The sequence below is a fragment of the Bubalus bubalis genome, chromosome 4 (genome assembly GCF_019923935.1).
Source record: "Bubalus bubalis isolate 160015118507 breed Murrah chromosome 4, NDDB_SH_1, whole genome shotgun sequence".
Lineage (NCBI taxonomy): Eukaryota > Metazoa > Chordata > Mammalia > Artiodactyla > Bovidae > Bubalus > Bubalus bubalis.
Window position 1 is genome coordinate 93,505,120 of NC_059160.1, and position 16,824 is coordinate 93,521,943.

General features: G+C 51.9%; 2 protein-coding genes across 4 annotated transcripts; both read left to right on the forward strand.

The window, feature by feature from the left end:
- Positions 1-31: 31 nt before the first annotated feature.
- Positions 32-11,128, forward strand: LOC102405552 (sperm mitochondrial-associated cysteine-rich protein). Of its 3 annotated transcripts, none has more exons than XM_044941787.2 (3): positions 32-163; positions 7,465-8,590; positions 10,199-11,128. In XM_044941787.2, the coding sequence occupies exon 2, from the start codon at positions 7,819-7,821 to the stop codon at positions 8,329-8,331; it is 513 nt and encodes a 170-aa protein (XP_044797722.1). In that variant the 5' UTR covers positions 32-163; positions 7,465-7,818; the 3' UTR covers positions 8,332-8,590; positions 10,199-11,128. The 3 variants fall into 3 exon arrangements, with proteins under 3 accessions (XP_044797722.1, XP_044797724.1, XP_044797723.1); XM_044941789.2 differs by lacking the exon at positions 32-163 and having other exon boundaries at positions 7,465-7,611; positions 7,746-8,590; XM_044941788.2 differs by lacking the exon at positions 32-163 and having other exon boundaries at positions 7,465-7,611; positions 7,770-8,590.
- Positions 11,129-13,233: 2,105 nt separating this feature from the next.
- On the forward strand, positions 13,234-16,265 carry MFSD5 (major facilitator superfamily domain containing 5). The gene is made up of 2 exons (XM_006046636.3): positions 13,234-14,092; positions 14,666-16,265. The coding sequence occupies exon 2, from the start codon at positions 14,684-14,686 to the stop codon at positions 16,034-16,036; it is 1,353 nt and encodes a 450-aa protein (XP_006046698.1). The 5' UTR covers positions 13,234-14,092; positions 14,666-14,683; the 3' UTR covers positions 16,037-16,265.
- The last annotated feature ends 559 nt before the right edge of the window (positions 16,266-16,824 follow it).

Consider the following 16,824-nt stretch of genomic DNA (forward strand, 5'->3'; position numbering starts at 1 on the left):
CCTACCCTGCCGCCTGCCCCTGCCCGGCTCCCTCCTCGGTGCCCTGGGGCTGGGGGGCGGGGGACTGGGCGGGGCGGCCCGGGACGCCTGGGTCTTTGCCCCTCCCATTTGCTGGGCTTCCGTGGCTCCGTCCCCGGGAGGCCGGGCAAGGCTGGCAGAAGAGGTCAGTGTCCTGGGCCCATGATGACACCCTTTCTCTCTGGCACTTTCCCCATTCCTGCCATTTGCGGGGTGGGGGGGGGGGGGGCACTGGTTGAGTCCTCTGGCCGGACTGTGGTTCCCGGAGGCTAGTCTCTGTACCTCCTCAGGACGGGCAGTGAGGGCTGTCCTCCCAGGGGTGGCTTGACCGCGCAGGGATCTGCCAGAGCAGAAGCCACTATCTTCGCCCTGCGCTTAGCCTTCACCTGCGTGTCAAAGTAGACTCTTCTTCCCCACGCCTACCCCAGCCGGTCCTTAAGTCCCGGGAGCAAACTGGTTTAACTAGTGGAGGTTGTAGGGGTTCTGAGGCTTGGGCTTAAAGACCTCCTCCTCTCTCTGCCTTGAGTAAGCTGTGGGAGCTAGGTCTCCTGGGTCCCCGGCTGGCTGCCAAGGCCATCCCCACCTTTAGGCTTGTATCTGGAGGGGAGAGGCTGGGAAGGAGGGCCAGGGAACTGTAGCTGGGGGTGGGAGGAGCCTTGCGCTGGGTGTGAGAGAGAAAGCCCAAGCCGAGGGTGTGTGTCTGCCTTAACTAGCGCCTGCCTGCCTGCCGGCCTGGTGGATGCGCCACGAATGTTGTTGACGCTGGGTGTGTGTGTGTGTGTGTGTGTGCGCGCGCGCGCGCGCGCGCACGCACCCAGTGTGAATGTCAGTGTCTGATGGGGACATTCCTCCAACTTCAACGTGACCACCACAGACTCTCAGTCCCTAGAGTTGGAACCCCCAGGGTGTCAGCATCCATCCTACTGAAGACAGAGCCAGAGAAGAGGAGGGAATGTGAAGTCCAACCTCTGTGCACAGAGCCCCAACACTCCTACAGGGACTAGGGTGGGAGTGAGAGAGTGGAGAAGGGCAGCAGCAGGAGGGAGGGCTGGGCCGGGCCGGAGAGATGCACCCAAAGGAAGTTCCCAGCAACAGTCCCAAGTAGCCGGCACTGGGGACACTGACTCGGTCGTGTCACATTTTCCGTACTGGAATTACCTTGTCCATACTGCTACCCTGAGGACCAGGCATCTTCCCTCCCAGGAGAGGGAAAGGCCACTTTTGGTAGCCAGAGTCAGATGAAGGGGAGGGGGATAAGGGGGCCTGCGGTGGCTCTCTCAAGAGAACAGGAGCTGCAGATGGGGTGCTGACAGTTTCTCCCTTTCACTCTGGGGGTGGGAAGAGCTGGGAATAGATACTCCAGGGTCCCGTCCCCAGGTGGCCTGGCTGCTGTTGACTTTGCTTGGTTACCCTGGGAGCAGCTCTCAGCAGTGTGGGAGGGGCGGGTGTTGGGGAGTTGGACCCAGGCGTCCAGGCCGGGGTGAGATGGCACTCAGCCTGTGTGGCAGGGATCCTGCCAGGAGGCCGCGAAGTTAATCCCTCCTGCCCTGGTGATGGTGGCGGCTGGCGAAGGAGGGCGGGCCCAACTGTGGTTTGTGAATGTGGTCCTGATTCCCCCTCCCCCTCCCAGCACATCTGTACTTGGTTTACAGTGAATGAGTCTCCTGTCCTCATGAACCGGGCGAGGGCACCGCTCCCTCCCTGGCCCCTGGCCGGGCATCCTGACACAGAATCAGGCGCCACCCACCCCCAGAACGCTCTCCCTGCTGGGTAGCCCTTTCCCAACTCTTCCCCTTACCCTTCTTAGAGGGGCTCAGGGGCTGGTCCCTTCCCCCAGAGCTAGAGCTCTGAGACTAGGCAGCCAGGACAGCGAATGGAGCCAGGGAAGCTAACGGGGCGGAGGGTGGGGGTGGGGGACAAAACTCTTGGATAGCCTGGAAAGAGGGAGTGGTCTGGAATTCCATCTGTCTCTGCCTTCCTCATTGTCTTGGTTTGTCTGTCTGTCTGTGTCTTTGTCTCTGGTGGATGTTTGTCCATCGATCCATCTTGGAAACTGTGGCTCCGCCCTTCTGGCCTCTATGGTCCCCAGCCAACTACAGCAGTCAGGGGGCGATGCCCAGGAAGACCCGCCCTGCGCCGTCCCCTCCCCTAGGGATTGCCTTGCCCCGCGCCCGCCCCCACCCCTCCCCAGCACCCAGTGACTGGGGCCTGTGGGCTGCAGCGGTTTGGAAGTCAAACCAAACTGGCAGATTGGGGAGCAGAGAAAAGGGGTATTGTGAGGGGGTCAGTTTCTTCTCTCCGTCTTGCACTGCAGTCTGTGCTCTGTCCAGTGATTCCAGGAGGAAGCTTGAGAAGAGGGCCTTCCACTCTGGAAACTGGTGGAGAGAGCTCCCCTCATTTCTCCTTCTCTTTGGTCATCCCTAGTTCTAGGCTTTGCTCTGTTTGTGGTTGCTCCACTTGATCACCCTGGCAACTTAAGAAATGATATCTTGGGGGCCCTAGAACCAGGCTTCCTTCGCTCCTTATATCACAAAAAGGAGAGAAAATGGATCCAAACTTCCAGCCTACCTGCCCTGATTTGCCATATAGCCCAGCCCTAATTTTCACCCTTGCCTCCTCCCCAGCAGCATCAGGACATTGAATAGGTAATCTGCCCAAGCCCAGTCTGCTACTGGGTGGACGTCCCACACCACGCTCAGAGGTGGCTGGCAGATGTCTGGGGGTGGGGGTGGGGGTGGGGAGGGGGTTTGAAAGGGAGGGGAAAGCTCTGTTACAACCCCCAAGGACATCATTAAAGCACGAAAGTGCCATCGGGGCTTGGAGACCAGGGCGCCCAGGGAGAGCATGATGAAAACATGTTTTGTACAACACGTGTCTTTCCCGTCCTCCCCTCCCCTCCCACCTCCTCCCCCAGGCCTGCTCTGTGCCGAGGCTGGTGCCAGCCTTGCCCTGAGTGCTTCTCAATTCTACCCCTTGTATCAGGCCTATTTTTCTGCTTGCCACTTTGTTGGTTCTCCCAGTGAATGACTTTGTGTGTGGAAGTTCTTACCAGCATCAGAAATACCCTGATCCCCACAGAATAAGGCCTTGACTTTGCAACACAGGATTTTAGGACTACCCTAAACAACTCTAGGAATTTCTTCCCTGAACACGCACCATTCATTAATTCAACAAATCTTTATTAAACACCCACTGTATGCCAAGCACTGTGCTGCTGCTAGCTAAGTCACTTCAGTCATGTCCAACTCTGTGTGACCCCATAGACGGCAGCCCACCAGGCTCCCCCGTCCCTGGGATTCTCCAGGCAAGAACAGTGGAGTGGGTTGTCATTTCCTTCTCCAATGCATGAAAGTGAAAAGTGAAAGTGAAGTCGCTCTGTCGTGTCTGACTCTTCGCTCATGTCTGATTCTTCGCGACCCCATGGACTGCCACCTACCAGGCTCCTCTGCCCATGGGATTTTCCAGGCAAGGGTACTGGAGTGGGTTGCCATTGCCTTCTCTGAAGCACTGCGCTAGGCCCTAGGAATCTGTAGGAATCTCCTTGGGCCCAAGTATCCAAGGAAATCAGGAAAGACTTTGGCGAGGGGAGGAAGTGAGGAGGAGAAGGGAGAGAAGGGAGGGCAGAAGAAGAGTATGTGCAAAGGCCCTAGAATCAAGGTCCTGGCTCCCAACCACCCTGCTCCCCCAGAAAGAACAGGGGCCCTCCATTCCTGCTCCTCTGATGGACTTTGAGTCACTACAAGGGGGGGATGGTGAGCACCTCCTAACGGCCAAAGCGCTCTAGGACCCTAGGACATCTGGTGCTCTTTCCCTGGAAAGATTCCATCCATCCCTTCATCTCTTCCTCCAGAAAGGGAAACAGAGGCACAGATAGAGAGGAGCAAGCCACAGGCTTAGGCCCCAGATTCCATACAGAAAACAAGGCCCCACGCTGAGGTGGAGGGACGCTTGAGTTTGCCCTGCTGTAGCCTCACCAGACAGAAAACCTGTCTACTCTGAACTGTTCGATGGTGCACCCTCCCCCTCTGGGATCCAGCCCTGACCTGTCCCGCTCCCTGGAACGAGGAGCAGGTCTGCCTCCAAGGTTGCCTGGAGCGTGTGAGCTAAGAGCTCCAGGTGTCTGCCAGTCTCCATGTGGGTGGGTGGAGCAGTCTGTTTGGTACAGAACCTCCATCTGGGATTACAGGGTTTTATCTCTCCTCTGTCCACTGGGGGGCTTCCAGCTCCTCCAGCTTAGACATCAAGGTTCCAAGCTTTTTCCTTTCTGAAGAAAAGGGATTGGAGGGTCCTTTGAGGACAGAATAGGTTTCTTTGTGGCTGTTCCTCCTCCAGAACTGGCACAGAGGTCATGGGACCAAATGGGGTTAAGTTCTAGACCTGTTCCGATGACCCATTTTTCCTCCCTGTGTCCACACCCCCTGGGGCAAGGGTGTTGGGTGGGGCCGACCTGGCACCCCCACACCCACATCTGGGACTTCCCCTAGATGGAAACTCCCAGAACCCTGGTGTCCTGCCTCCTCTGCCAGCTCTCCTCCAGACTACATCTCTGCCTTAGCCCCAAGGGGCCCCGAGGATGTGGGACCACCTTCAGGGACCATCTGTGATGTCTGGCTGCCCTTTCTAGTGGATTCCTTTGAAGAAAAGATGTGAGGCTGGGGGGAGGGAGTTGGGAAGCTATCCTTTGTTGAGCACCTACTGTATGCCAGGCGTTATGCTTGGCTTGTATATTACTCACTTAATCCACGCAGCAGTCCAGAGAAGGAGCAGTTATCATCCCATTTCACAGAGGGAACTGAGAACCAGAGAGGTTAAGCAGCTTGCCCAATATCACACAGCTGTAGCAGAGCTAACATGGGAACCTAGGTCTTGGTGGTCCTGAGCTCTCCTCATCACCACAGGCTGCTTCTTCTTCTGCAGCTGCCCACCTCTCCATGAGATGAGACTTGGAAAATTCAGTTCAATTCAACCCAATTCAGAAAATAGTTATTGAACATCTGCCTTATGCCAGGCACTGATAGGTGCCAGACCAGCAGTCTGGAAGGTTGCTGACTCGAGGTCTGGTGGGAGAGATAGGTGTGTGAACTAGGCAGTGTCTAACTTCAGCAGAATGATATGAGCGAGGCGGCATGGAGTAGAGAATGAAGTAGTACACAGATGCAAAGAACAGACTTTCAGACTCAGGGGGAGAAGGAGAGGGAGGGATGATTTGAGAGAACAGCACTGAAACATACATTACCATATGTAAATCAGATGATCAGTGAGAGCTTGATATATGAAGGAGGGCACACAAAGCTGGTGCTCTGTGACAACCTGGAGGGACAGGGTGCGGAGGGAGGTGGCTGGGAGGGAGGTTCAGGGACACACACACATACCTATGGCTGATTCACACTGATGCATGGCAACGAGCATCACAGTATTGTATCGTCCAATTAAAATAAACAAACTTAAAATAAGAAAAGATAGTATTTCTATTTTCTCTTTATAAAAGAGTATACAAATATATTATGAACAGTGTACAGAATAAATTGGAATAAAGTGAATACCTACTTGACTGCCATCCAGCTCAAGAAATAGAGTATTTCCTGCTCCAGAGGTTCCCGTGTGACTCTCCCATCATCCTCTTCCTCTCTGAAGAAGTAACCACCATCCTGACTTTTGGGATAATTATTTCCTTCTTTTTGTTTATAGTATTAGCACCTATGTATGCACCCCTTTATAATATTATTTAATTTTGCCTGTTTTTGAGGTTTATGTAAGCGGAATGACACTGTATTGCCCTTTCCTGTCTGACTTATTTTGTTCAGCTTGTTTGTGAGAGAGACAAATTGTTGCACATAACTGCCTTTTTTATTGTGGCAGAGTATTCAGTTGCATGCTGCTGCTGCAGAGTATTCAGTTGCATGAATATACCACAATTTTTTTTTTATTCTACTGTTGGTGAAAGTTTGAGTTGTTTCCAGTTTGGGCTATCATAATTCTACTAAAAACATTATTGTATATATTTCCCAATATATACATGCAAGAGTTTTTCTAGGCTATAAAGCTAAGAGTCAAAGTGTATGTACAGGCAATCTCAATTTTTATCAGATAATCCCAAACTGTGTTCCAAAATGGTTGTACCAGTTACACAGGAAGTAGAACATTCTAATCAGGAGCAGGTGTAAAATTAAGACCCATACTCCTTTCTTGACTAAAACTCTCAGTGGTTTTCTCTTTTCCTTGGAATAAGATCCAAGTCACTGCCGTGGCTCCCAGGGCCTCTACCTGGCTCTCTACCTGTGCCATATGACTCTCCTCTCTGCTTTTTGTATTTGCTGTCCCCCCTCTCTGGAATGTTCTTCCACGAGCCATCTCCATGGCTGTCTCCCTCGCTTTCTTCTAAAATGCCCTTGCTAAAATGTCACTTCTCGGTGGCACTGTCCCTGACTACTGAATTTTCTTTAAATAGTTGTTTATTTATTTGGCTGTGCCAGGTCTTAGTTGTGGCCTGCGCATTCTTACTTGAGGCATGCAAACTCTTAGCTGAGATGTGGGATCTAGTTTCCTGACCAGAGATCGAACCCGGGCCCCTGCATTGGGAGCGGGGAGTCTTAACCACTGGACCACCAGGGAAGCCCTGGCCACTGAATTTGCTATTACAAATTTTTCCAGGCCTCCTTACCCTCCTCTCAGCTTTTGTTTTCCTCTCAGTCCAGCCATCTGGGTTCTAGTCAGCCTCAGGCTGCTCTCCTGTGATCTGCCAGGACTTTTATCCCCTCCCAAACCCTTAAGTGGCAACCCACTCCAGTATTCTTGCCTGGAAAATCCCATGGACAGAGGAACCTGGTCGGCTATAGTCCATGGGGTTGCTAAGAGTCGGACATGACTGAGCGACTTCACTTCACTTTAAACCCTTAAGGGCCCTTGGAGCTGACTGTGTGGTGGCAGTCTAGCTGCTCCTTCTGAAGGATCCACCTCTCTGAGTCACTTGGTATCACATCACTCTGGGTTTTTTTTCACAGCCATTCCATACTCCTAGACAAGCTAATGTATTTATTTGTTTACCTGTTTGCCCCAGCCCTCACTTTAAATGGCACTCCATAAGAGGAAACCTCACTGTCTTGCTCTGTAACATGACCAGTACCTGCTGCATGACAAGCCCTCCAGTAATAATTGTCCAGGCTGGTTGTCAGGCTCCCAGAGACAGCCAGGCCCTTCTCCTCCCCTCAACACCTGGGACTTGCCCTGTCTGGAAACTCCTAGGACCTAGGTCTCCCCTGCTCCGCCAGCTCCCACCAATATCCCAGGCAGAGTCTCAGAGCATCTGCTGTGCTGCTGCTACTGCCCTGAGTCTCCTCTGGGGACTGTTTGGAAGTCTGAAGCACTCATTCTGGTCATCAGGGCTGGAGAGTGATGGGCAGGTGTCAGGTGCCCAGAGCTCAAGAAATACTTTTTGATTGAATAAAGGGGAAGTCTTCAGAGATGAAAAGGATCTTGCCAGGTGGAGAAGAGAGAAAGGGCACTGCGAGCAGAAGGAAGAGTGAACAAAGGACGGAGGCGTGAAGAGTGCACATCATAGTTAGAGGACTTGGTCTGATCTGGTGCCTGTGGAAGGTGCTCTGTGGAGGGGAGGGTAGCCGGCAAGCAGGGAAGGGGAGGGCTAGCTGGGGAGGTCTGAGCTCCTGCCGGCTCAGAGAGGCTCAGCAGTGTCTTAGGTTTAATCCTGCCCCCACCCCCGTTCCCCACAGATCCCCCTCTGACCCCACCCGTAGGTACCCTCCCCTTCACCCAACCCCCAGCCTGGCCGCTCCCCGCCACTGAATGGACTTCTCTCTGGGCCTACGTCTGGGGCCTCGGAACAAGAAAGCCAGCCATCAACAGCCACCTGCGCCCTCTGGACACTGCCCACCAGCTGCCTCCCCTTGTCCGTCCTGCCCCCCCTCTGCCTGTGCCTGCCCCTACCCAGCCTGTCCCCCTCCCACCTGCTCCTGCACCGCCTATCCTTCCTACGCAGCTCCCTGCCCCTCCTGTCCTGGCCTCCCGGGCCCACCCTGTACCTGCTCCTGCCCTCCCTGCCCCGCCTGTCCTCCCTTGACTTATCCCCACAGTGCCTGCAGCCAGTGCTCTGGCCAGCACTTGACCTGCTGCCGCCCCTCTCCTTGCCCCATGTACCCTTGCTCCAGGGGTCGAGCCACCTGCTCCAGCTCCTGCTGGGGCTGCAGTGACAGCTGTGGCTGTGGTCGAGGGGCTGCCTGGGGACCTCCAGGCTCCACTGGCCACTGCAGCTGCTGCTTTAGGGGACAGCGCACCTCTCGGCACTGTCTGATTGTCTAGGAGGCGGTTGCCCCTTGGGAGAGTGCCCATCTCCTGGAGCACTTCTGCAGGCAGAAGATCAGCTGGACCCTCTCCCAGGCAGGGAGGGGGGCAGGCTGCTCAGAGCCCCCTGGCCTCCTCCTCAGTCCTGGGAGTGAGAGCCAGGCCTCTGTTTTGAAGCTAGTTTCTGGACACGCTCTCACTGGTTCCAGAACCTCCTCTTCTGCAACTTCTGCAATGGAAAATGTTCTTCTCAGGGCTTCTCCTGTGGTCCCTGAAGGTGAGCAAGTTGATCATTTCCCCCTCTAGTTGACCTCCCTGGGAGACCCTTCTTGGCTCATCTTTTCTGTAGTTTGCGTGGATAAGATGGCTTCTTCATCCAGGGACCACTTTTTCTGCCCCGTGGACCTTCACCCATATCTCTGAATAACCCAAGAGTCTCTGAACCCTTTACCTCTCATCGTGAGCCTGGAGGAAGGGCAGTGGCTCTTGGACGGGAGGAAGAGGCTGAACAGAGGATTCTTGGTTCCTCCTTCCCCTTGGATATCATACATCCTTTATGGTCCTTTACTTCTAGGAACCCGGTGCTCTCCACCTGGATGTCTTATCTTTCAAATCTCTGAGGGCTTGCCCAGCCTCATGACCCCAATCTTCCAGCAATAATCCTATCTATTACATTCACGCTCATCTGGCAAGGGGTGATGGAAGCTGGGAGCCCTTGACTCAGGTTTCCAATGATTCCATCCACACGCAGCTAGTCATAGTTCCCTGTCCCTGGGAGTGGGGCTGGGGAGCTGGAGAAGCCACAAAGAGGAAGATGGAGCTGATAGATGTTGGAATCTGCCTGGGATTGGATCTTAAGCTGGGAGCCCCTAAGCATCCCATCATATTCTCCAAGTTATCTGACACTGATCTGCTTCAGTCTTCTCTTTCTCTGCCTCCTTCTCTGGGACCCTTTGTTCTTTCCTTTCTATCTCTGAATATACTTCTGCTTATCCTTCCGCTTATCCTTCCTGCTAGCTTTCTACACCACTCTCTCCATTTCTGTTTCCTTTTTTCTGTCACCTGGACACTCTACCTCCACCTAACTTGTGTCTTTATATCTGTTTATCCCACTCTGTACCTTCTTTTCCCCATCTAATTTAAAATCTACTTAACATACATGTCTTTTTCTTTCCCCTTTCCCTGTCTCATTTTGTATTTTCATGTTTGTTTTCTTCCTTGGTCTTTTTTTTTTTTTTTTTAAACAGGACAAAGTTACATATAGCTCCACTATATGTTACAATTATTTTTTAAGTAGATAAATTAAGATCTTTTGCTTGGTCTTTTGACTCACCTCCTATTTCTCTCCTTCTCTGTCCTATTCTGCTTCTGGGAGAAAGTCACTGTAGATCTTTTTGATTTCTATTTCCCTTCTTTGTCTCTCTGTCTTTGTTCCCGTCTTTCTAGGTCCAATTCTGTTTCCCAATTCTGTTCTTCTGTTTTTCAATTCCTGTCTCTCTTTCTGCCTCCCCAGTATCCGGCTTTCTGTCTGTCTCCCCCCATCTCTCTGGGTCCTGCAGCTTCCTGCACACAGGCCTATGTCATACCCATCTCATTGCTGTCCAAGGGCCAGAACACCAAGTCTTCCATTGTCCCCCAAACAGCCCATGTCCTGGAGTGAGCAAGGGCTGGACATAGCTACCAAACAGTCCCTTTGTCCTCTACCCACTGTCCAGGCCATCTTATCCTTACTCAGCTCTAAGTCCAAACCTTTTTTTCTCCCAACTTCATATTCTGAAAACTGACAACTAAAAAGAATTATGCATTTATGCTACCTGTCCTGTGTAAACTATATTTCAGGGTGGTCAAATAGCTCTAAGTGGTGAAGAAAATTTCTTTTTTACAGAAGAACTCCAGCTGATGTAGAAGACATATGGAATTAGGAAAATCACCGTTTTTGCAACCCCTAATGAAATAACTGATCAAAGAAAGACTCTTCAATGGATGAAGCTAAGGATGGTGGTTGATGGAGAACGTTACAATGGAGGAATGAAGCTGTAACTACCTGACCCCACTGATGAATCTTAGCATCACTAAAAAGGGCACAACCACATAGCCTGTACCTCCTGATATGATGCAATCTGAAGCACTCAGCACCACCTGTGAAGGACTCTTGCCAAACAAAGAAACAAACAAAAAAAAACTGAGCATGATTCTACTCAAACCCTACCACTAACCTCCATTTAATAGGAAATATGGGAAGTGGAGAACAAATTAAATGGCACAACAAGAAAGTAAAACAAAAATAATAATAAAAAAAAAAAGTAAAACAAAATATCCAGAATGTGGGACATTCTAAAGGAAATCTGACCTGATTTCTTCAACTAGTCAATGGCTGAACAGGAGGGTCAATGAGAGGGTGGCGTACAAAGACAGCCACTACACAGGATAAGTGGACCTTGTTTGATTCCTGATGGGGACCTCCCAATTGTAAAAAGACATTTTTAGACTGTTGAAAACATTTAATTATTTATTTAACATTTAATTAAACATTTAATTTAATTATGAACGGGGTACTTACAATGCCAAGGAATCAGTGTTGATTTTGTTAAATGTGAAAATGGCCTTGAGGTTATGTAAGAAAAGGTCCTTATTTCCTAGAGATGCATACTGAAGCATGGAATGAAGTGATGTATTTAAGTATTTTGGCAAATAAAAGAAAGGAGGAAAAGGAACAAAAGGATAAAAATCAATATTGTTGAATTAAGTATATAGGGTTTCATAGAACCTCTTTACCTTTATTTGAACATTTTCATAATAAAAGTTTTAAATGATGCTCCTCTTGTAGGCATGGTTCCTAGTAATTCCCAGAGCATCCTCCCTGCCCACTCTAAAAGCCAGACTTCCCCTGTAACTCCCCACATACAGACCCTGGTCCTCCTTGCCCTCTACTAGAAGTGGGTCCTAGAGATGGGTTTGCCCTCCCAGGATATTCTCTATCCCTTCCAGTCCTCTGCAGCTCTGCTGGCACATATCCCATGTAAAGGATCTTTCTCAGCTGTGCTTCACAGCTCTGAGGGGCCAGGGGAACCTTAAAGAGTAAACGTTTTTTGAATAGGTCCTATGATAAAAATAATCCAAAATAATGTAACCTTCCCTAAAGTCTTTCTTAGGTGCTTCTGAGAAAACCGCAACTCAGTAATGGAGAACACTGGCCTCCATCCTGGAAAACAGAAGACAAGGCATGTAAGGCCATCCTGTCCCACTCCCTGCTATCATTCAGGGTGACCTCCTCCCTCAAAGAAAAGATCACCAGGAACTGAGAGACTGGGTGTCAGGAGATAAAGGGTTTTCAGTCCAGGACCAGGATGGAGGGCATTTGGATTCCCCCATGCCTTCATTCACTGAGTGACCTTGGGAAATCATGATTTTTGAGCTTTGTGCTTCTAGACAAAGCATGGGAACCGATACCCTTTTCTATTCTCTAGAAGTTTGCCAGTTAGGGATAAAAGCACTTTGGAAGTTGTGGAATATAAATCTCAGCTGTTTATTATAAGACAGTATTTCTCAAGATATAATTCCAGACTCTCCCACCCTTCATCAGTATAAAGAAAACGAACACTTACTAATCACCTGTGCAAGAGGGTGAACACATTTAATCTTCTCAGAAATCACGAGTATGAAATTGGGAAGATCTGGGTCCCACTTCTGACTCTACCTCTTACCATGTGAGTCCTGTCATGTTACTAACCTTTCCAATTCTGAAGTACCTACCTAACAAGTTGTTGAGACAGTTAAACACTTCATCTATAGCAGTTGGCCCAGGACTTCCTAAAACAGAGCTTAGGTGTAATACATAATAACTGATGCACTTCCGTGGTGGTCCAGTGGTTAAAGAATCTGCTGGCCAATGCAGGGTACACAAGTTCAATCCCTGGTCCAGGAAGATTCCATATGCCACGGGGCAAACAAGCCCACATGCCACAACTACTGAACCCCACATGCCACAACTACTGAACCCCACATGCCCTAGAGCCCATGCTCTGCAAAAAGAGAAACCCTCACACGGCAACTAGAGTAGTTCCCTCTGGCGGCAACTAGAGAAAGCCCATGCAACAATAAAGATTCAGTCCAGCCAAAAATAAAGAAATAATATTTTTAAAAAGTTTGATAAGTGTTACCAGCTAATAAAGACCAGCACTTTTAGAATAATTTACATGTATTATCTTATTTATTTATTCATGTGATATTTATGGAATGCCTTTTATGTCCCATTAAATGTTTCAAGTACTGGAAATAAAAGTGAACAAAGCAGAAATTTGTAGGGAGAAGAAGCAGTAAGCAGTAAGTGTGCCAGATAATATTAAGTGCTATGAAGAAAAGGCAGCAAAGGAGAATAGAGTTGGAAGGGAAGCAGGTAGGTTACTGTGGCAGAGGTGGCGCTGCCTTTTCAACAGTATGAGCAAGGAAGGCCTCTCTGATAAGATGACACTTGAACAGAGAATTGTAGGAGCTGCAGGAGGGAACCATGTGGATATCTGGGAGAACCAGAGCTTCACAGGGCACAGTGTGCAAAGGCCCTAGTGAGAGCCAGTGTAGATGGAGTAGAAGGCGCAGGAGGGAAAATGGTAAGAGATGAGGTCAGAGAAGTGGCAGCGGAAAAGAGGACAAAGGATTTTGTAGGCTATTATGATTTTGGCTTTTTCGCTTAGTGAGATAAGAAGGCATTGGAGGGTGTTTTTTTTGTTTGTTTTTTTTTGTTTTAAAATATTTACTTATTTGGCTTCCTCGAGTCTTAATTATGGCAGGTGGGATCTTCCTTTCAGCACATGGGATCTAGTTCCCTGACCAGGGATGGAACCCAGGCCCCTTGCATTGGAAAAAGGAGTTTTAGCCACTGGACCACCAGGGAAGTTCCCCATTGGAGGGTTTTGAGGAGATAATACTCAAGCTGGAAAGAGGTTAAATAACCTTTCCCAGGTACCACAGCTGTAGCAGAGGGTGGGCGTCCAACTCCAAGGCTGTTCTTAACTCTTGACTGCCACTGAACTTTAAGCCTTCTTCAGTTGGGCGCTGCTCTCCTATGATGCAGACCAAGAAACTGGGACACTGAGAAGTCATATGGCTTGTCAGAGGCGACACAGCTGGTAAGTGATAGGGGTGGGATTTGAGCCTTAGCGGTCTGCAAGCCAAGTCCAAGTCCTTTACACAACACCGCCTCCCTCAGGTGTCTGAGCCATACTGACTTCTGGCCAGAAGTCACTATTGTGGGAGAAGAGAAAATCGAGAAGCCCGTCTCGGCTTAGGGTGAGGATGTTCCTTAAGAAGATCAAACCCCGACTCTGCGGAACTGCTGGCATTGTCTTAGGCACAGCAGCGCTCCGTAACCCACGACACGGAGGAAGAGATTGAAAATGGGTCTTTATTTCCAGGGGGTTCGGTAGGTATCCGGGAGTTGAAAAAGCGAGTGTCATGGGAAGGCCACGGATGGGAGTGAACCAGGAGCAGAAACCGCGACCACCACCGCCTCCAGTCTTGGCCCCGCCGGCGTCCGGAGGTTGTCGTCGAGTCGCGGCTAGAGGGCGGAGCAGGGGCGGGGTTTGAACGCCGCGCCCCTGTCACGTGATGGGGCCATCATGGCGGCGGCCAGAGGCCTCCCCGGCTCCCGGAAGCAGGCTGTGAGGGGCGGGCGCGCTGGTGGAACCCGAGCCGGAGCCAGAGCAGGAGGTAGAGCGGGAAGGGCGGCCGGGCGGCCTGGAGCCGGACGTGTCCGGAGCGTCCCCGCAGACCGGGGCAGCAGGTGAGACCAGGGTCTGAGCAAGGCGCGAGCGTGTGTGGCGGCGGCAAGCGGGGCTAGGGGGCGCAGGTGGGGGTGCCCTGACCCAAAGGAGGGGGAAATCTGAGATGCACGCGCGTGACCTGAAGCAACTCTAGAGGCCCGCGCGGGTGGTAGGGATGCCTGGAACAGATGACGAGACCTCGAGGGCAAAACAGGCTCCCCAAAGAGGATGGGAGGTAACAGAAGGAAGTACAAGTGTGTAAACGCTGTTACGGGGAAGGGCAGCAGCCCCTTAACTTGCGGGGCTGGGATTAGGTACTCCCTCTTTGCTATGCCAGGAAAGGGTGGGGCGAATGCTCTATCTTCTCTCCTCTCACACCCCTCCCTGCCCCAGAGTGTCCCGCTCTGGCGGGCCACTCCTCCCACCCACCCAACTGGTCCCTCCGGTCTGAGCTCTGGGGGAGTGGAATTGAGGGGTGGGGGAGTTCTGTTGGCAGGGGGATTGGGTGGATCCGCTTTCTGCTTAGACAGGCAGCCCCTTGACAGCAATACCCGGGCAATGGATGTGACTCTGAAGCCCCCTTCTCTTCCCAGGTCGTCCGGGGGCCGGCCATGCTGGTGACTGCTTACCTTGCTTTTGTGGTCCTCCTGGCCTCCTGCCTGGGGTTGGAGCTGTCAAGATGCCGGGCTAAGCCCTCTGGAAGGGCCTGCAGCAATCCCTCTTTCCTTCGGTTTCAACTGGACTTCTATCAGGTCTACTTCCTGGCCCTGGCAGCTGACTGGCTGCAGGCCCCCTACCTCTACAAACTCTACCAGCATTACCACTTCCTGGAGGCACAAATTGCCATCCTCTACGTCTGCGGCCTTGCCTCCACCGTCCTCTTTGGACTGGTGGCTTCCTCCCTGGTGGATTGGCTGGGTCGCAAGAAATCTTGTGTCCTCTTCTCCCTCACTTACTCTCTCTGCTGCTTAACCAAACTCTCCCGGGACTACTTTGTGCTGCTGGTGGGCCGAGCACTAGGTGGGCTATCTACAGCCCTGCTCTTCTCAGCCTTTGAGGCCTGGTATATCCATGAGCACCTGGAACGGCATGACTTCCCCGCCGAATGGATCCCGGCTACCTTTGCCCGAGCTGCCTTCTGGAACCATGTGCTGGCTGTAGCGGCAGGTGTGGCCGCTGAGGCTGTGGCCTGCTGGATGGGCCTGGGGCCTGTAGCCCCCTTTGTGGCCGCCATCCCTCTCTTGGCTCTGGCTGGGGCCTTGGCCCTTCATAACTGGGGAGAGAACTATGATCGGCAGCGTGCCTTCTCTAGGACCTGTGCTGGGGGCCTGCGCTGCCTCCTGTCGGACCGTCGTGTGCTGCTGCTAGGCACCATCCAGGCCCTGTTTGAGAGTGTCGTTTTCATCTTTGTCTTCCTCTGGACACCTGTGCTGGACCCACATGGGGCTCCACTGGGCATCATCTTCTCCAGCTTCATGGCAGCCAGCCTACTCGGCTCTTCCCTGTACCGCATCGCTACCTCTAAGAGGTACCACCTTCAGCCCATGCATCTACTCTCCCTCGCCGTCCTCATCGTCGTCTTCTCCCTCTTCATGTTGACTTTCTCTACCAGCCCAGGCCAGGAGAGTCCAGTGGAATCTTTCATAGCCTTCCTCCTTATCGAGCTGGCCTGTGGACTGTACTTTCCCAGCATGAGCTTCCTGCGGAGAAAGGTGATCCCTGAGACCGAGCAAGCTGGTGTCCTCAACTGGTTCCGGGTGCCCCTGCACTTATTGGCCTGCCTGGGGCTCCTGGTCCTCCATGACAGCGATCGCAAAACGGGTACTCGGAATATGTTCAGCATCTGCTCCGCCGTCATGGTGGTGGCTCTGCTGGCAGTGGTGGGACTCTTCACCGTGGTCAGGCACGATGCTGAGCTGCGGGTGCCCTCGCCCGCTGGGGAGCCCTGCACTCCTGAGCTCTGACCCTGTTCTAGGACCAGGGAGCTGGGATGGACCCTTGAACCCCACCTCTCCAGGGCTGAACAGATCTCTCTGTGACCTTGCGGCTCTTTGGCCCCTCAGCCTGTCCCGGGGCTCCTCCTGTCAGTGCTTTGGGTTGGGAAGCACATGGGGTGATGGCCTGGAAAGAAGATGCCAAAAGTTGCCTCTGTGTCACTCCCTTTCCACTTTAAAATAAACAATTTTAATTGATCATTGATCTCATTTACTCATCCTCACCTGTACCCACCTCAGTAGTTCTTATGAGGGGGCAGCTGGAGGTTGTGAGGTGAGCGGTGGGGTTACCAGTGGAACGTTTGTCTTTCTAGCTTCACTAAGACTTGTTTAGTCGCTAAGTTGTGTCTGACTCTTTGCGACCCCATGGACTGTAGCCTGCCAGGCTCCTTTGTCCATGGGATTTCCCAGGCAAGAATACTGAAGTGGGTTGCCACTGCCCTTTCCATGGGATCTTCCTGACCCAGCGATTGAACCCACATCTCCTGCATTGGCAAGCGGATTCTTTACCACTGAGCCACCAGGGAAGCCCTCTCTAAGACTGCCTCCACCTTAAACTGAGAACTGTGGAATTGCCTTTCAACAGAAATGGGTGGGAAAAGCCTGAGGCTCTGAGGTCCTCCATATCTTGTTACCCTGGGGAAAGGCACCCTCCCCATTTGCCAAGCAAAAACCTTACTCCACATCCAGAGTGAGACAATCTCTGGAGCCTATGGAGTGGATGTCCAAGCCACTGAGCAGAGATTCCAGGGGCTCGA